At 44.2% G+C, this 20,118-nt stretch overlaps 1 protein-coding gene across 1 annotated transcript in view; it reads left to right on the plus strand.

The window, feature by feature from the left end:
- Nucleotides 1-20,118, plus strand: part of otog (otogelin) — an 85,033-nt gene that overhangs the window by 59,917 nt on the left and 4,998 nt on the right. Inside the window, exons 37-53 of the mRNA XM_077007469.1 lie at nt 16-193; nt 282-430; nt 2,540-2,629; nt 2,814-3,000; nt 3,091-3,311; nt 3,440-3,578; nt 3,758-3,946; nt 4,165-4,374; nt 4,677-4,781; nt 5,475-5,579; nt 8,182-8,283; nt 8,371-8,469; nt 10,453-10,493; nt 10,806-10,881; nt 11,059-11,237; nt 12,737-12,841; nt 19,989-20,108. Coding sequence (XP_076863584.1) covers nt 16-193; nt 282-430; nt 2,540-2,629; nt 2,814-3,000; nt 3,091-3,311; nt 3,440-3,578; nt 3,758-3,946; nt 4,165-4,374; nt 4,677-4,781; nt 5,475-5,579; nt 8,182-8,283; nt 8,371-8,469; nt 10,453-10,493; nt 10,806-10,881; nt 11,059-11,237; nt 12,737-12,841; nt 19,989-20,108 — 2,295 coding nt within the window. The remainder of the gene's footprint in view (nt 1-15; nt 194-281; nt 431-2,539; nt 2,630-2,813; nt 3,001-3,090; nt 3,312-3,439; nt 3,579-3,757; nt 3,947-4,164; nt 4,375-4,676; nt 4,782-5,474; nt 5,580-8,181; nt 8,284-8,370; nt 8,470-10,452; nt 10,494-10,805; nt 10,882-11,058; nt 11,238-12,736; nt 12,842-19,988; nt 20,109-20,118) is intronic.

The following is a 20,118-nucleotide window of genomic DNA, read 5'->3' on the forward strand; positions in this document are numbered from 1 at the left end:
ATACGGTCTGAGTAGCCCCCATATTCTGAGGTGGTGGATGAGTGTACTAAACTCATTTGTGTGAGTGGTCAGCTGCTCCTCTTCAATAAGTCCCAGAGCTGTCCCTACGACCCCAGCCCACCACAGTGCGGACTCCTTGGTTTTGCAGTGCTGATCAATGGAGATAAGTGTTGCCCAAAATGGACCTGTCCATGTGAGTTACACATGCCCCCATGTCCAGGTGCACTGCCGGTTTAGTAGGGTTTACGTTTTAAGGGTTAATAATGTTTGTCTGTGTTTAGGTCGCTGTTCAGTATTTCCTGATCTGAACGTGGTGACGTTTGATGGGAACAACGTGGCCATGTTTAAAGCTGCTTCCTATGTGGTGACTCGACTCCCTAATGAGACCATCACCATTCTGCTGCAGGAGTGCCACAGCTCAAACAGCACTGTGAGACACGTACACACAGATAGCACTGTAAGACACGTACCCACAGACAGCACTGTGAGACACGTACCCACAGACAGCACTGTGAGACACGTACCCACAGACAGCACTGTGAGACACGTACCCACAGACAGCACTGTGAGACACATACACACAGAAAGCACTGTGAGACACGTACCCACAGACAGCACTGTGAGACACGTACCCACAGACAGCACTGTGAGACACGTACACACAGACAGCACTGTAAGACACGTACACACAGACAGCACTGTGAGACACGTTCACACAGATCCCTAATGAGCAAGGAAAAATTCCCTAAGATGGCAGGGATTAGGAAGAATCCTTGGGAGGACCAAGACTCAAAAGGGAGTCTTTTGAATCCTCCATTGGGCGGCCCGCTAGCAGAAGTATTTATAGTTCAAATATAGTTCTATAGTTATAGTAATAATTCCAGGCCAAGTAGTCACAGTCACAGTCCCTTCAAATGTATTATATGTTTCCTCTATGCTGTGCCTAAAGCGATCGATCACCAGTGGTTGGCGCCAGAGCAAACTAGTAATAAACTAGATTTTTTTCAGCGTGAGAAATCAGATAAATGACGTGTGAAGACAGTCAAATGCGTGTGTCTCACGCTCATTGCGTGAGAGTTGACAACCCTGGGAGTGGGTATTTTATAATAACATAAAAGGCTGGCTCTGTAATTTTGTATATGTTTATTATTCTGAATTGATTAACATTAACTAGCTCAGCTAGTTAAATAATTGGATCACAAATTTAACTGAAACAACATGCACGTTATGCCATTAAACATAACACTAGGCATATTTAGTGCCACTTCTGTTCAGGACATGACTTACTATTAACTGTAAAAATTAATCACTTAATAACTAACAGTAGAATTTTTTTTTTTACCAAAACCTTTAACAAACCTTCTCTAAACCTAACTAGCTAATTAGTGAGGTAACCTAGGTGACTACTGAGTTCTAGTGTTTGCTAAGCTAGGTTACCTCACTAGCTTAGGCTAGCTAGCCTAGCAACATTGAAAATGTGCACTTGTGTGTTAGCTGATCTGGGTTACTATAGTTGGTTATCTGAGTGGAAAACTACAGTTAAATATATGTAGGTTAGTTACGTCAAAAAAGTTAATGTTTAAATGAGTAAAGTTAATGTTTAAAATGTTTTAATGTATTTTTCACTGACTATTCATTTTAGGCATTACAAATGAACTGCTTGCGGTCTACCTTTCAATACTAACGGCTAACAGTTGTTTTTGCTAGTAGCAAGCTAGCTAGCTAGCTTAGTTAGTTTTGAATTAAAAATAATGTTAATCATCATATCCTTTTTGTAAATTTGTTCTTGTACACATAGATAGCAAAAATACAGAAACTCGATGAAATGTTTATTTCGTACCTTAGCGTGTGATGTCTCCAAAGCCATTAACAATCTTACTTACAGTCACAGCAAAGTTAAGCGGGAGAACGTCCTAGGGGCAGGGGCGCATGAGAGGAGGGTGAGGTTATTGGGCCTATGGTTTTTCCACAAATTTGTTAATAATAAATTAAGTATTATATCGCGATCAATCGATTTCCAGTGGTTGGCGCCAGAGCAAACTAGTAACTCATTGAATCATAGGTATGGATCAGAGGTAAATAAACTTTTTTTTTTCGGCGTGAGAAATCGGAAGTGTGGCGTGTGAGCGTGTGAAGACGGTCAAATGCGTGTGTGGACAGAGTTGGCAACCCTGCTACCACTATTAATCCTAGCAGATATGCTATGGGAAATGAGAGCAGCACCCTCTTAAGAGGAGTGAATGTCGTCCCGCTTCAAAAGCTCAGGCCTGTCTTCAAAACGTGTCTAGTTGTCTTTGTTTTCTGAGCACCATTCAGACATCCAGAAGTGTAGTGCACGTAACCTGCTGTAGGTTTCATCACCACGTTGAACTGGAATGGGGCCAGAGAGGTCTGGAGGTGACCACAGTCATGAGGGCTTACTGAGCAATTTCCTTTACACATCGAGATATCAAGACATGCAAAACCCTCATTGTTTGTGTCACTGTTCTGAGTCCTCATTGTTCATTTTACTGTTTTGATTCTTCATTCGACTTTGAAGGTTCTCTGGAGCTTTACTCGCCTGTGCCTGGTAGCCCTGAACATTACGCATGAACCCCATCAGGTGATCCTAAATCGCATCCAGAGACGTGTGAGTATCTGTCTGCATGCATAGAATTATATTTATCGGTTTACATATGAATTGAAAAACATTGTAGAGCAAAGTCATGTCATATTTATATCTGCGAGCTATATTTTGTATTTGTGGGTTTTTCATTGATCCCCATATATTGTGTGTTGCATGTAACGTGCAGGAATTCTCATTTTTTTCATAGCTGTATGTGAACTCCAGGTACGCAAAACCACGGTTTAAAAAGTATGGTTTCGAGGTTCTAGATACAGGGAACATGTATCTGATCCGGAGTCCTGCTGGTCTGAAGATCCAGTGGTTCCACAGTACAGGCATGATGGTGATTGAGATAGATAACTACCCTAACAAGCTCTTCACCATGGGACTCTGTGGTATGTGGCTAACTGTCACACAAAATCAACACTTCTCTACATGTTCTGATTTCATTTTGAGATGTAAATGCAAATACCCCGTTGCTGAAGGCTGCTGTGACGGTAACCCGCTGAACGATCTGGCCCTGTCCGATGGAACCGTTCTGGCTGAGAGAGACGATCCAGCCATATTTATCGACAGCTGGCAGGTGCCCAACACCATCAGCTATGTCAGCTTCAGCAGGAAAAGGGAGGAGAACTGCTCCACCAGCGACTGCTCCACCTGTCTGAGCATGCTCAACAACCTCACCTTCACCGCCTGCCATCCCCATGTATGAAGGCCACTTTCATTTTATTTGTTATGTATTTTATGCACTAATTTTAGACACATGTCTACAGCATCTACCATTTGGTACCTTACAATAGTTTGTGTGCATGCGTGTGTCTGCGTGCCTGTCAGGTTCCTCCAGCTACGTTCTGTGAAGTGTGGGTGCGAGATGCAGAGTACGTGAACAACCCCTGCATTGCCCTCGCTGCGTATGTGGCATCCTGCCACAAGTTCAACGTCTGCATCGAGTGGAGAAGCCCACACTACTGTCGTATGCATCCGTCCATATACATACACCGATCTTTTTGCTCTCCGAAAGATTATTTTTGACCAAAAGATATTTAAACTGCAGACCCAGGGGTTAAACTGCAGACCCAGGGGTTTGTAGCTTCTTTGGCTTCTCAGATGGCATCAAATGTTCGGTGCATTGTTGGGTTTGTTCTCCTTCAGCGTTCGCGTGCCCAGAGATCCTGCAGTACCAGGCGTGTCTGCCAGTCTGCACAGCTGCCTCATGCCCTAACCAGGACTCTGAGTATGAGGTGGAGCAGTGCTCGGGCCTGTCCGAGGGCTGCGTGTGCCCGCGGGGAACGCTCCTTCACCGACCCTACTCCCCCCTCTGCATCCCACTTCAGAAGTGTGGTACGCTCTCCCATCTGCAAGTTAGAATTTCCCTCTTTACTCTGAAGCTCATTATTTGCCTGAGGTGTTCTGTTTATTTTAATGTAAAGCATCCTTGGTTTTCGGTAAAGTGCATTATAAATTAATATTTATTTGTTTGCTTGTATATTTAGTTATTTGTTTGGTTACTTGTTTGTTTGTTTATTGTTGTTGTTGTTGCCATTGTTATTATTATGCAGCATGTACAGACAGCTTTGGAGCTCCACGTGCCCTGGGTGAGGTCTGGAAGGCGTCTGTGGATGGATGCTGCATGTACAGGTGTGAGAGTGATGGCATTGTGCCTGTGGAAGTGAACTGCAGTGACGTCCCCCAGCCAGTCTGTACCCGAGCAGGAGAGATCAGTATCAGCCTTGCAGATGATGACAGTTGCTGCCCACGACGAGTGTGTGGTCAGTTAAACACATGACAAAAACACACAAAAGTATGTGTGTGTGTGTCCTGTTCCAGATGAAAATAGATGCAACCAGAAATAGAAAATAGATTAAACTAGATGTTTGAGGTAAATGAGTCTGTAACACTTCTCAAAATATCTTGACACTTGTCGAAATATCTAGCAAGGGAGCTAGGTAAATAGCATAACAATGTGTTTGGGTATTTATAATATTACCTTCATCTCACAGTGGAATTTAATCCTATCAGTGAGATGAATGAAGTTAACCTTGTCGTCTACACCGCCACCTGTGTCTTGCAGTATGTAATCAGAGTATGTGTGAGGCACCCCCCCTTGGGTGTAAATTTGGAGAGAAGATGGTGTCGTACTTTAGACAAGACTCTTGCTGTCCAGAGTATACCTGTGGTAAGCATGAATCATGGATTTGCTATGCGTGCTACAAGTACCGACTGTGATATCAATGTGTGTTAGGCTAAATGCTGATGCAGATCTGTGCATGCTGTGTGCTGTACATACTGCTTCATTTTTCATGGCTTCATCTTGATGTACATGATCTATACATGCACTAGCATTACTGTTCTCTGCACAGTGTGACCTTGTTCACGCTCATGTTCCTGTGTGTGTAGAGTGACCATGAACAGTGTGTGATCATGTTCCTGTGTGTGTAGAGTGTGATTATGAACAGTGTGTGATCATGTTCCTGTGTGTGTAGAGTGATTATGAGGAGTGTGTGATCATGTTCCTGTGTGTGTAGAGTGACCACGAACAGTGTGTGATCATGTTCCTGTGTGTGTAGAGTGTGATTATGAACAGTGTGTGATCATGTTCCTGTGTGTGTAGAGTGATTATGAGGAGTGTGTGATCATGTTCCTGTGTGTGTAGAGTGACCACGAACAGTGTGTGATCATGTTCCTGTGTGTGTAGTGTGATTATGAGGAGTGTGTGATCATGTTCCTGTGTGTGTAGAGTGTGATTATGAACAGTGTGTGATCATGTTCCTGTGTGTGTAGAGTGTGATTATGAGGAGTGTGTGATCATGTTCCTGTGTGTGTAGAGTGTGATTATGAGCAGTGTGTGATAATGTTCCTGTGTGTGTAGAGTGTGATCCTGAGCAGTGTGTGCTGGACACTCCAGTGTGTCGGGAAGATCAGGTGCTTATTGCCACTCGCAATGAAGGAAGCTGCTGCCTCGCCCACATTTGCAGTGAGTGTTTAACCCGAACACCTTTAACATGTACGGCCATACCGCTGCTAGGCCAGGCACAGTGCAACGGCATTGGGTCCTCTTTAAAACTTCAAATATGTGATTTGGAATTGAGTTGTACTTAAAATGTAAATATTTACTTAACTTCTAGCTGACCTTAAATTACTTTGGCTTTACATTTACATTTACTCTTTGGTGGCAAGGCTCCGGGGGTGCATGAGATCCGCCCTGAGTTCCTTAAGGCTTTGGATGTTGTGGGACTGTCCTGGCTGACTGTCCTGGCTGACACGTATTTGCAACATCGCGTGTACATCGGGGGCAGTGCCTCTGGACAGGCAAACTGGGGTGGTGGTTCCCCTTTTTAAGAAAGGGGACCGGAGGATGTGCTCACACTCCTCAGCCTCCCTGGTAAGGTCTATGCAGGGGTACTGGAGAAGAGAGTCCGGTCGATAGTCGAATCACATTTACAAGAGGAACAATGTGGGTTCCGTCCTGGTCATGGAACACTGGACCAGTTTTTCACCCTTGCGTTGGTCCTAGAGGGTTCAGAGTTTGCTCAACCAGTCCACATGTGTTTTGTGGATTTGGAGAAGGCATTTGACCGTGTCCCCTGGGGATTTCTATGGGGGATGCTCTGGGAGTATAGGGTACAGGGCCCTACCCTATCCAGTCCCTGTACAAACGGAGCAGGAGCTTGATTCACATGGCCAGCAGTAAGTCAGACTGGTTCCCAGTGTCAGGGCTGGGTCCAGGACCGTTCCCCCTGTCGCCACAAGAGGGCGCGCTCTACCTACTTCTGTCAGGGCTGGGTCCAGGACCGTTCCCCCTGTCGCCACAAGAGGGCTCGCTCTACCTACTTCTGTCAGGGCTGGGTCCAGGACCGCCCCTCCTGTCGTCACGAGGAGGAGTGCACGACTTAATGCACAAGCGAGACGCAATCAGCAGTGAGGACCTGCAGCTGTGCCTTCCCCTATTTAACAGGCACAGTTGCAGTGCCTCACTGCTGAGTTGTTCATTGCCTCTCGCTCATACTGCCAGCCGGTATTCTCTCCAGGTTCTCTGTGTTGGTCTTCGCTACCACGCTATTCTTTTCGAGTTTTTCTCCTGCGCCTTCCCTGGCCTACCTCAAGTTTTCCCCCTCTTTATCCTTCCTATCGTTTGTTTCTTTGAAGGGTTGTCTTAGTTATTTTTCCCAAGCATCACGCTTCAGCCAGCTGCCCTTCACTGGCGTTTGTTACTTTGTTCGTTTGTGCGTCTGGGTTTCGCTGACACGTTGAGTCATTCCTCTGTGTGTTTTTCGTTTCTGGAGTTTATTATTTTGTTCGTTTGTTCTCCTTTTTGCCGACACGTCGAGTTTTCTCCTCCGTGTATTTTCTGTTGGTTTTCAGAGTTTTATCTCTGCTTTTGTTTTCTGCTTTTCCCGCTTATCGCGGAGGTCTCAGTTCACTATCAGTCCTTTGAGTTTGCTCCTGAGTCCATCTAATACAAACCCAGTGAGTCCTCTGTGTTCGGAGGTCTCACGTTACACCCAGTGGGAGTTGGACTCCATCAGAGCTGCCCTTTGTCACCAATTCTGTTCATAACTTTTATGGACAGAATTTCTTGGCATAGCCAAGTGGTGGAGGGAGTTCGGTTTGGTGACCTCAAGATTCCACGTCTTCTTTTTGTGGATGATATGTTCCTGTTGGCATCATGAGGCAGGAACTACAGCTCTCACTGGATCAGTTTGCACCCGAGTGCAAGCGGCCGGGATGAATCAGCACCTCTAAAACTGAGACCATGGTAGTCAGTCAGACAAGGGTGGAGCGCCCTCTCTGGATCTCTCTCCTCCTCAAGTGGAGGAGTTCAAGTATCTCGGGTTCACAAGTGAGGGAAGGATGGAACGAGAGATTGACAGGCGGATCGGTGCTGCGGCTGCAGTGTTGCGGACGCTGTACTGGGCCGTTGTGGTGAGGAGAGAACTGAGCCAAAAGTTGAAGCTCTCGATTTACTGGTCAATCTGCATTCCGACTCTTACCTATGGTCACGAGCTCTGGGTAGTGACCGAAAGAATGAGATCACAAATACAAGCGGCCGAAATGAGTTTTTTTGAGTCCGCAGGGTGTCCGGGATCTCCCTTAGAGATAATATACGGAGTACGGTAATCCGGGAGAGGCTCAGATTAGAGTCGCTGCTCCTCCACGTAGAGAGGAACCAGTTAAGGTGGTTCGGGCATCTGGTCCAGATGCCACCTGGGCGCATCCCCAGGGAGACACTCCAGGCATGTTCAACTCAGAGGAGACCCCAGGGAAGACCCAGGACACGCAGGAGAGATTATATCTCTCGGCTGACCTGGGAACATCTCGGTATCCCCCCAGTAGAGCTAGAGGAGGTGGCTGGGGAGAGGGAAACCTGGGCCTCTTTGCTTAAGCTACTGCTCCCGCAACCCAAACCCAGATAAGCAGATGACTATGGATGGATGGATGGTTTACATTGAGTCTTCTGTCAAAATCATGAAATAGGTGACATGATGGTATGGAACTTGATGGAACTATGTAATGTCACAATGGTTGGTTTAGCCATGTTATTTACTTCCTTCAATTTGATTTCTGTGTGTGCGCAGTGTGTGATGTCTGCTCTGATGCAATTCTTGAGTGTGCTAATGGTGAGCTGCTCACTGTGGATACCAACAGTACAGAACGTTGTTGCCCAGTGTACCACTGCTGTGAGTCCACGCTACATGCTATCTTACTTCTCTCTTATACACATTATATATCGTACACAAAAACAGATATCCTGTGTGTGTTCTCAGTATGTGAACCATCCCGATGTACAGTCATGGATTGTCCAGTTGGAATGACCGTTGTCTCCACTGTTAACCCAGAGCAGTGCTGTCCATCACAGACATGTGGTAAAGTACACCTCCATCTGTGGTTAATTACCCCTCTGTCTGTGATTACCCTTAGCAAAAAGTAGTATACTTAAAGTTCATTTTATTAAGTATACTTCAGTATAAGTATAGCAAGTATACTACAGACCATATACTTTAAGTGTACTAGAAAGTATACCAATTTTATACTTTTTCGGACTAAATTGGAACATTTCTAGTATAAAAAGGAAACTTTAAAGTTCATTTTAAGTTCTCAAAAGTACACTTTATAGTATAAAACTAGTATACTCATCTATATGCTATCAATGTACTTGGTATATCCTTCTTGTATGCTTAAAGTATACCACAAGTACACTTCTCAATATACTGCCATTGTACTAGTTATACTTCAAATCGATTTTTATTGTATACTTTAAGTATACTGTTATTTCACTAGTTTTCCTTAAGTTTGCTTGGCATATTACTTGTAGCTTACTATTTATGTACTTGAAATATACTCCTTAACGTATTCTTCAGGTTTACTGTATGTACACAAGAGTGTGATGTTGAAAACAAGTTTGATATATTTTCAAACATTTCACACATTTCCAAAACAAATACATATGAAATAAAGTCCCTCCTTACTGGAGAAAATGAAAGGAAAAAGTGCACATTTGCATGTAAAAACATATAAACATAATGGTCTCTCCAAGATCAAGTCCTTGTTTGTAAAAAGTGGTAATGTGACGCTGGGGTGCGAGATAAGGACGAGGCACGGAGTCCTATCTTGCGATACAAACGGCACTTTAACAAATGAAAAGCGCAGACAGCTCACGTGAAACACTTATACATGTAAACATGATCGACTCTGACAAAGACGAGACACTGCGCGAACGCACATTAAATAGACAAACCACATAATCCCCGAGTGATGACGAGACGAGCCACAGGTGAGACCAATTAACACACTCAGACACAACCACACCCACGGAGATCCACAGACGACTAGACGTAGACAACATAAACACACGTCCAAAGGGGAGGGGTCAGGGGCTGTAGCGTGACAGGTAAAGCAAAACTTGTGCATATGCTTGTAAAAATATAAAACATAAACATAACATTTTAAACTCCAGCATTACACTATTAATATATAAATTAAAAGTTAAGCATGAGTCAATGACTTGACCTTATTATGCACTTTGAGCAAGATATAGTAAGTATTAGTACTTTGTGGCAGAAAGATGTAAAAAGTATACTAAAGTATAAGTATTAATGTACTTAGTCTTAGACTTCTTTTTATACTTTTCAGTATAAGCCAAGTATACTTCACTATACTATTCTTAAGTATCTAAAATATAGTTTATAAAAAGTCACCTTCAAGTATACTTCCTCAGTTTTAGTAAAAAATAAGTATACTCATAGTACACTTGAATAAACTTCTTTTTGCTAAGGGTAATTACCCCTCAGTCAGTCTAGAACTCATTGTTTCTGTGTGTGTGTTTATGAGGTGACCATGCATATATGTGTGTGTGTCTGTGTGTCGTGACCGTGTGTGTGTCTGCATGAGGTGACAGCGTGTGTGTGTGTGTCTGTGTGTGGTGACTGTGTGTGTTTACGTGAGGTGACAGCGTATGTGTGTGTCTGTGTGAGGTGGCCATGTGTGTGTCTGCATGAGGCAACAGCGTGTGTGTGTGTCTGTGTGGTGACCATGTGTGTGTGTGTTTACGTGAGGTGACAGCGTGTGTGTGTGTTTGAGGTGTCCATGTGTGTGTCTGTGTGAGGTGTCCGTGTGTGTGTGTGTGCCTGTTTGAGGTGTCCATGTGTGTGTGTGTCTGTGTAAGGTGTCCGTGTGTGTGTGTCTGTTTGAGGTGTCCGTGTGTGTGTGTGTGTGTGTGTGTGTGTGTGTGTGTGTGTGTGTGTGTGTGTGTGTGTGTGTGTGTGTGTGTGTGTGTGTGTGTGTGTGTGTGTGTGTGTGTGTGTGTGTGTCTGAGGTGACCTAAACCGATGCTTTGTTTGGTCCTTCAGAATGCGTGTGTGAGAGAATCTCCTGGCCTAAATGTTCCTTGGTGAGTTTGTTCAGTCCAAGTCCATTTTTGTTAATGTATTTGTTTACTTTTTTGATTTTCTACGGCCGTGCTGTATGTTGGCATGTCCCTTGCAGTATCATCAGTCACTTCTCAATTCCCAGTAGAAGTCCATAGTCTATCTAGAGAAAGTATAATCCCTGACAAATCAAATGCTGAAATTGACTCATCTCTTTCCAATGTTGGCAAGGGTGTCACTGGAGCAGTGTACAATTGTGGAAGCTGTTTTTATACTTCAGGTGCAGTTCCATTGTATGTCACCATGTGTGAACGTGTTCCTCTGCGTTGTTAAAGGGTGAGAGTCTGCAGTTAGACAGAGCATTTCTGGATGACCCTCAGAACCAGTGTGGCTGCAAACGATATCAGTGCGGTAAGAAATAAGAACCATAAACTTAAACCTCCACAGTGCTTTTAAACTAGAATCGATTCTGTATTATTAGCATTCATATTGTCTATCTTCATAACTACCATGTCTATATACAGTAATATACGTCTTGTTATACAGTTCTATTATTTTGTGTGTGTGTGTGTTTGTGCATATATTCAGTGAGAGATGCGGTGTGTATAGATGGAGACAGAGGCGTGATGAAGCCAGGTCAGACTCTCATAGAGCACAATGCTCTGGGTGTGTGTTACACTACGAGGTGCACACGCACTCTGGACACTGCCACAGGCTTCTACCGCATACAAGCCTCCAGTACTAACTGCACAGCACAGTGTCAGCCTGTAAGTACTCAGAACATTCACATGTGGTCAGACATATGCAGTAAAACATGGAAAAACACAGGTAAAATTCACATGTTAAATAAATAAAAAACAGAAGATTACCGTATTTTCCGGACCATAAGCCGCTACTTTTTTCCCCACAATTTGAGCGATGCGGTTTGTAATGAGGTGCGGCTTTTCTGTAGATTTTTCTTCACCTGTCAGGGGGTGGAGCAGAAAGTGAATCAGGTGGTAGGTTGTAAGTTGTAAATCAAAGAAGAAAGTGCTCATTTTCATTTACCACATGCAAGCAGCAGGCACGACGGAGAATTTTCTTCAAACCAACATGTGTTGTGCCAAATTCCGACTCCCCTCTTTTGCACACGCATAAAGACGCTATAGATGATATTCGGGAGTTACAGTGATTATAACTTAGATCACTGAGTTTTGTCCTAACTAGATATTTAGACATAATACTGCTGTAATACTTCGAAGGCATGTGGTCAGAGGTGAACTTCGGTATAGCCAGTGTGTATTTTATTTAAAATAATTAACACCCTTGATCCAGTGTGGCTTTGGTCATAGATAATGCCGTGCTGTTTGCAGTGATGAATAATTAAAGTCCATCTCTTATTTATGCATAGAAACATAAATTGACAATATAATCTGTAGCGTCTTTATGCGCGAATAAACGAGGGGAGTCGGAATTCGACAACACCAGCTGAAAACTAAAACTGTCGCGCATGAAATGCTACAGGCACTGTTCAGAAACTGATCAGTTCAGTTAAATGTATAGTGAGTCACAGGAGTTTCTCTAACTTTTAAATGCCTTCTTGATACCTCCTTGTATCGTTTTGCAAAAAAAAGCAACAAACAGACTAGATACAAGATGATGAGACTTACGAGGCATATTCAAGAAAATCAACAACACGCATATACACGCATATAAACAAAATTTTACAAAGCAAAGCTAATATTTAAAGAACCATCAGAACACGAATGCACATGACTAGCACTAGGGAAATACACAATCTACATCTGGAGATGGGATCAGTATGCAAGACATGAACGTAGCTAGCGATAAACAGGAGAGTGCAGGGAAACCAAAACAAACGCATGGGTATACGTACTAACAGAAAAACCTACTTGAGACAAGCAAGCACAAAATCATAACACATTAATATAGCAAGACAGAAAATAAGCAGGGAAACCAAGATAGATGCACGAGTTTACATTACTTAATGAATTAACAAAGAAACCAACTAATACACGGGAAATAACCATACAAAGACCGACCACAGCTGAGAAGAGTCAAGGGGTCTAAATACACAACAAACGAAGCATAGAGACGGTACACAGGTGAAACAGATGACACATATGAAGGCCTGAACCAGGATAGGTGAACATAGGGGAAGAGAAAACCACTGAGATGAATGATTGACAGGGGGCAGAGCCAATGTGTTACACTCCTGTACATACAGTATGTGTCCTTTTCATGCTGGTGGTGATCTGTTCTTCAGAACCAGGTTTACGTCCCCCCTAAGGACCAGAGTGCATGTTGTGGGCCGTGTAAAAACGTCTCCTGTGTGCAGCACGGTAACAATGGATCTCTGACCTTGTACAAGGTGAGACTCTATGACACGGAGGTCATTGCTTTGGAACAATAAAAAAAGGTCTCACACATGTTTGTGTTATAGGCTTATGTTAAATGTTTGTTTATCATTATATGTTTTGGCATATCACAAAACCTCTAAATCATTGTGTTAACACACAGTTTAGGGTGTTAGTATTTCTAAACATCCACATTACATTTTAGCTCCCGTACATATGTATATACATGTGCCAGTTGTTTCTTAGTACCAGGTTATCTTTCCCTTATAGACCGGAGTACTTGTTGAGGAGTCCGTAAGAATGTGTCCAGTTATTTTGTTGACTACATATTTTTGTGTTACTACTTTCTAACATGGCTGTCTAAACATGGCTGTCTAAAAAAGTCGGGATAGTCAGAGTCACAGCTTCAGCAGTGAGATCTAATTACAATATAAAAATGAAATATCACAGTGTCAGTCGGTTGGTATTATACTAGACCTGTGATTTTGTGATTCCAGTTTATATAATTATGCCTATATATTATATATAAACAATGCAGCACTTTGAACTGTTTTCCAAAATTATATGAGGAATGTTAACAAATGGAGGTTTTAAATGAGAACTGTAACATATTAAAACAGTCTGATATTACATTTTTTGATCATATTATACTTTTTTGGTAATAATGTACCAAATGTTTCAAAAAATGTATGAACTTCCTGTGACGGGTAGGGTGAGCGAAAATAAATGGAAGCGATCACGCCAAGTCTCAGGGAAATAGGATGGTTTAATATATAAAGTGCGCAAACCAAAACCCGTGAACTGATCCGAATTAAGGATATAATAGCCAGCGGTCAACTGGTACAAAGACAAGACATATATAGACGAACAAACGACCCTCAGGTGAGATGGATCGCGGGCTCCGCCCACCTGAGGGACGAACACAACACCACACCCACAGGACAAGCTGCTGCTGTAGACGGGGGCGACCAGTAGGGGGCCGCCGTACCGTGACAGATCCCTCCTTTAATATGAACAATTTTCTCTCCACATATATTTCCATAATATTGCCCTTACCTACTTTTTTTTCTCATTAATACAAAAATCTTCTTTATTCTTTTCTCAGCTTTAGTGCTAATATTGTACTGTCAACCCTGAATCCAGACTCAAATGTATTGTAGTGGTATTTTAATTCAGTACCAGTACTGATTTTGTTGTGTTGACAGCATTTACTATAATTGCAGCATTTACTGTAGTTGTAGGTGCTGTGTTGTTAGGAGCTGTATTTGCTGTGACAGTGTTGACAGAACTGTGTGTATATACTGTGACATGTAGGTGCTGTAACCAGAGGCGGACGAAGTACTCAATTTCATTACTTGAGTCAAAGTACAGATACCACTGGTCAAATGCTACTCCGATACAAGTGAAAGTTGCATGTTCAAAATCTTACTTAAGTGAAAGTACTGAAGTACTTGCTTTTAAAAATACTTAAGTATTAAAGTACACCTTCTGTCACATTTGTAAAAAAGTTATAGTTTAAAAGTATTATACATCCTACCAAATCCTCTTTGGGCATAATATTCATAGTCTTTGATAATAATCCATAAGGCATATTCCAATGATGTACATCATTCAGGTAGTGGTAGCAGAAAAGTTTAACCTACACTTTAGTTTAAGGAACAAAAACATTTTCTAAAACCACAATACACTGATTAGCCTAGCCTAACCTGTTTAAGCAAATTATGTTACCATATTAAAAGTCAATAATAAAATGACGGTTTTCTCTCTTTGCTAGTTAGGTATTCAGTCATCCAATACAACATTATGCTACAGTCAATATAAACAAAGACAAAGTAAAATTAGCAGTGTGGCATCTTGGTAGTCTAACCTTGCTACAACCTTTTGCAGTATGGCTAAAGCCCACCAACTCCATGCCACCCAACATGCTAACAAACTCTTTTCAAACTAGAAATCACAGCCACATTAGAATTATTGACATTAATTCTACACTGACATTAGAATGGAAACATTATTTGACAAGATTCGATTAACCCACACGGTTTCCCTTATTGATGTTTCCGTAGTTTGAATTACTTGCCAATATAATGTTAACATTATTTATAGTGATCCTAGCAGACCTAGCAGTGGAGTGAGCAGGCAAAGTCATTTCATTAGCCTTACTGCAAAGCTCCTCTGACTACATAGTCACTTAACAAAACATTTAGGCTGCATACCGTAATACAGGACTGTCTCAGAAAATTAGAATATTGTGATAAAGTGCTTTATTTTCCGTAATGCAATTTAAAAAAATGAAATGTCATACATTGTGGATACATTACAAATCAACTGAAATATTGCAAGCCTTTCATTGTTTTTGTCACGGTACGGCGGCCCCCTACTGGTCGCCCCCGTCTACAGCAGCAGCTTGTCCTGTGGGTGTGGCGTTGTGTTCGTCCCTCAGGTGGGCGGAGCCCGCGATCCGTCTCACCTGAGGGTCGTTTGTTCGTCTATATATGTCTTGTCTTTGTACCAGTTGACTGCTGGTTATTATATCCTTAATTCGGATCAGTTCACGGGTTTTGGTTTGCGCACTTTACATATTAAACCATCCTATTTCCCTGAGACTTGGCGTGATCGCTTCCATTTATTTTCGCTCACCCTGCCCGTCACAGAATAACCAGCCACCTTCGGAAGCCGCCAGTCTCCTTTGCTTTTTCCTTCGTTCGTGGTCATGTCTCGTGGTAAGTGTTTGTCTGCGTGGTGTTTTGTGTGAAGAGCTTCGCCGTGCCTATGTGTTTTGTGTATGTGTGTAGCACGGCGAGGACCAGGGCAGTCTGCCCTGGGAGAGCTCTTCCTGTACATTGTTTGTCTGTCTGAAGAGTTTCGCCGTGCATTAGTGTTGTGAGTGGCACGGCGAGGACCGGGGCGTCTTCCCCGGGAAACTCTTCGTGTTGTGTGAGTGTAAAGTGTGTACGTGTGAACGGGCGTCTGGATCAGTGTGCGTGCTCGTGGTGTTGAATGTTTAATGTTTTGTGTAAAGCGCGGAAGCCGCTCCTCACTGTCGCCTCGCTCCCCGTTGTGTTGTGTTTCATGTGGGGAGTGACCGCGAACACGAGCGGCGCGTCGCTGTTATGTGTTTAAACCGAGCGCGCATGTGTGGGTCTCGTCCGTTCGTCGTCTGTACACCGTTTTTGTCTAGTCTTTCCGTGTGTGTTCTTGCGTGCCCGTGATTATGTTGAATGTAATTCCACACATGCTCCTCCCCCTTGAGTGTGTGTTGGGGGTGGACCAGTGATGGTCCCGTGCCACGGGGAGTGGCACGGAGGGCGTCGCTCCTAAGGGAGGCCCTGACCAGGGATTCGAGGGTGTTCTCCGGAGCCGGTAGGGGCCCCTCTCCTGATGCATCAGGTGAGTTGTTTGGTGTCCCCTCCTGCTGAGATGGAGACCCCTCCCCCCGGATGCGGGGTGCCGAGATGGTCAGGGTAAGTGCGCGTATGTGTTTTGTGTTGGTGTGTGTGGGTGTGTGTGTGCATTTTGTGCTTTATGTGCAGGTGCTTCTCCCTGGCGGTGGATCGTGGCAGTCCTGGACCTTGTGGGGGTCTCCAGCTGGCAGGAGCCCCCTTATGTTGTAGGGTGACCGGAGCCCGGTCGGAAAGAGCCCCTCCCTAGAGGGCTGGGGCCCCCGGATGTTTGGGGACGATAGGGCTCTGGTCCGAAGAGCTCCTGCTGAGGATGGAGATCCTCCCTCCTGCTCGGGGTGACCAGGAGGCCCTTGGGGGCTGTTCCCCAGCCCGCGATAAGGGTGCTCTGGGCCTCGGTCTCTGGCGCTCCTGGGTTTGGTGGAGGAGTCCACCTCGTAAAGTCAGGCTCCGGCTGGGGCTGACTCCCCAGGAGGCTGGGGTGGCCCCTAGCAGAAGGCAGGGGCCAGCTCCGGGAGGAGGTAGGTCCAGGAGGTGACTTAGCCACGCCCCAGGGAGGTAACCTGCACACACCCCGGACGGACACGGAGCTGTGGCCCGCCGTCCTCGCACCTGTGGGGCTATGCGGCTTAAGGCCGGTTAGGGCGTGAGGGCCCTGTGACCGACCGGGGCGTGGTTTTGTCTTGTGGACGGCCCAGTCGGTCCAGGGTCCCGCCCAGGTAGGTGAGCTAACCTGTGTTTGTTTTGTGTTTCAGCTCCGGGACTACAGGGGGTGTGTCCCTTGTCCCTGCCTGCCTGCCCCTTTGTTTTGTGTGCTGCTGCTGTAGGCCGCACAGCCGGTGGAGGGGAGTGCGGCTTGGAGGGGGGATCTGTCACGGTACGGCGGCCCCCTACTGGTCGCCCCCGTCTACAGCAGCAGCTTGTCCTGTGGGTGTGGCGTTGTGTTCGTCCCTCAGGTGGGCGGAGCCCGCGATCCGTCTCACCTGAGGGTCGTTTGTTCGTCTATATATGTCTTGTCTTTGTACCAGTTGACTGCTGGTTATTATATCCTTAATTCGGATCAGTTCACGGGTTTTGGTTTGCGCACTTTACATATTAAACCATCCTATTTCCCTGAGACTTGGCGTGATCGCTTCCATTTATTTTCGCTCACCCTGCCCGTCACAGTTTTAATATAGCTGATTATGGCGTACAGCTTAAGAAAACTCAAAAATCCTATCTCAAAATATTAGAATATTTCCTCAGACCAAGTAAAAAATAAAAAATATAACAGCAAAACAAAATCAAACATTTGAAAATGTCCATTAATGCACTCAGTACTTAGTTGGGAATCCTTTTGCACAGATTACTGCATCAATGCGGCGTGGCATGGAGGCAATCAGCCTGTGGCATTGCTGAGGTGTTATGGATGACCAGGATGCTTCAATAGCGGCCTTTAGCTCATTTGCATTATTGGGTCTGGTGTCTTTCATCTTCTTCTTCACAATACCCCACAAATTCTCTATGGGGTTCAGGTCAGGGGAATTGGCAGGCCAATCAAGAACAGCAATGCCATGGTCAGTACACCAGTTACTGGTGGTTTTGGCACTGTGGGCAGGTGCCAGATCATGCTGGAAAATGAAAGCATCATCTCCATAGAGCTTTTCAGCAGATAGAAGCATGTAGTGCTCTAAAATCTCTTGGTACACAACTGCATTTACTCTGGACTTGATAAAACACAGTGGACCAACACCAGCAGCTGACATGGCTCCCCAAACCATCGCTGACTGTGGGAACTTCACACTGGATTTCAAGCAACTTGGATTTTGCTCCTCTCCAGCCTTTCTCCAGACTCTGGCGCCTTGACTACCAAATGACATACAAAACTTGCTTTCGTCTGAAAAGAGGACTTTGGACCACTCTGCAACTGTCCAGTGCTTCTTTTCCATAGCCCAAGTCAGACGCTTCTTCCGTTGTCTTGAGTTCAGAAGTGGCTTGACCATGGGAATACGGCTATTGTAGCCCATTTCCCGGACACGTCTGTGAACAGTGGCTTTTGATACCTGGACTCCAGCTTCAGTCCACTGTCTTTGAAGCTCCCCCAAATTCTGGAAGCGGCTCTTCTTCACAATGTTGTTAAGGCTGCGGTCATCCCTCTTGGTTATGCAGCGTTTCCTGCCACATTTCCCCCTTCCAACAGACTTTTTGTGAATGTGCTTTGAAACTGCACTCTGTGAACAGCCTGCTCTTTGAGAAATTTCTTTTTGTTTCTTACCCTCCTGATGGAGGGTGTCAATGATGGTCCTCTGGACAGCAGTCAGATCAGCAGTCTTCCCCATACTTGAGATTTAGTTTACTGAACCAAGCTGAGTGTTTTTCAAGGCTCAGGAAACACTTGCAGGTGTTTCGAGTTAATTAGACGATTCAAGTGATTAGTTGAATAGCCTACTAGGATACTTTTTCAAGATATTCTAATATTTTGAGATAGGATTTTTGAGTTTTCTTAAGCTGTACGCCATAATCAGCTATATTAAAACAATTAAAGGCTTGCAATATTTCAGTTGATTTGTAATGTATCCACAATGTATGACATTTCATTTTTTTAAATTGCATTACGGAAAATAAAGCACTTTATCACAATATTCTAATTTTCTGAGACAGTCCTGTATACTTCCTCAGGTGGGACGGTGAATTTTGGTATGCAGTGATATAGTTTGTTTTTGGCAAACAAAGCATGCATTTAAAATGATAGGAATGATTCATCCGTTCAGAAAACTGGAACATTTTGTCGAGATACGGCCATGGGTGCAAAAGAGCATGCCAGGGTTGCCAGCTCTCACGCAGTGAGCGTGAGACACACGCATTTGACCGTTTTCACACGCTCTCACGCCACAGTTCCGATATCTCACGCCGAAAAAAAATCTAGTTTATTTACCTCTGATCTATATCTATCAACCACCGGCGATCGCGATATAATACTTAATTTGTGCCCCGGTAACGTTCGCCACCCCCCGATCAACAATTTACACTCGCCACCAAGTCCAGGTTCAAATCTCCCTCCAAGCGATCTTGAAAAGTTGGCAACCCTGGCATGCTCCATCACCGCCGTCTCCGCTCATGTTGCTGTTATTTAGGAAAAGAACGACTAGCGACACCGAACTTGATTTTACACCTCACAGACACATTCTTGATTGCTGATAGGCTGTCACCTGTGAAAATACTATCGGGGGAGGGGAGGAGAGTTGTGTGTGGAAGTAACGAGTAACGAGAGCTGGACAGAAATGTAGTGGAGTAATAAGTACTGTATTTGTTATTCAACTGTAGTGAAGTGAAAGTCATAAGTATTAAAAAAAATATCAACTTAAGTAAAGTACAAATACTCAAGAACTGTACTTAAGTACAGTACTTAAGTAAATGTACTTCGTTACTGCCCACCTCTGGCTGTAACACATGAACTGTGTGTATATACTGTGACATGTAGGTGCTGTAACACATGAACTGTGTGTATATACTGTGACATGTAGGTGCTGTAACACATGAACTGTGTGTATATACTGTGACATGTAGGTGCTGTAACACATGAACTGTGTGTATATACTGTGACATGTAGGTGCTGTAACACATGAACTGTGTGTATATACTGTGACATGTAGGTGCTGTAACACATGAACTGTGTGTATATACTGTGACATGTAGGTGCTGTAACACATGAACTGTGTGTATATACTGTGACATGTAGGTGCTGTAACACATGAACTGTAACATGCTGTCTGCCCCCCAGCAGCCAGGGAAAAGCTGGGTGTCAGACTGTGTACGCTACGACTGTGCAGACACTCTGTTTGGCCCAGTGCTGGTGTCCTACTCATATAGCTGCCCCCCCTTCAATGAAACAGAATGCATGAAGGTAAACACAG

The sequence above is a fragment of the Brachyhypopomus gauderio genome, chromosome 1, assembly GCF_052324685.1.
Source record: "Brachyhypopomus gauderio isolate BG-103 chromosome 1, BGAUD_0.2, whole genome shotgun sequence".
Taxonomy (NCBI): Eukaryota; Metazoa; Chordata; class Actinopteri; order Gymnotiformes; family Hypopomidae; genus Brachyhypopomus; species Brachyhypopomus gauderio.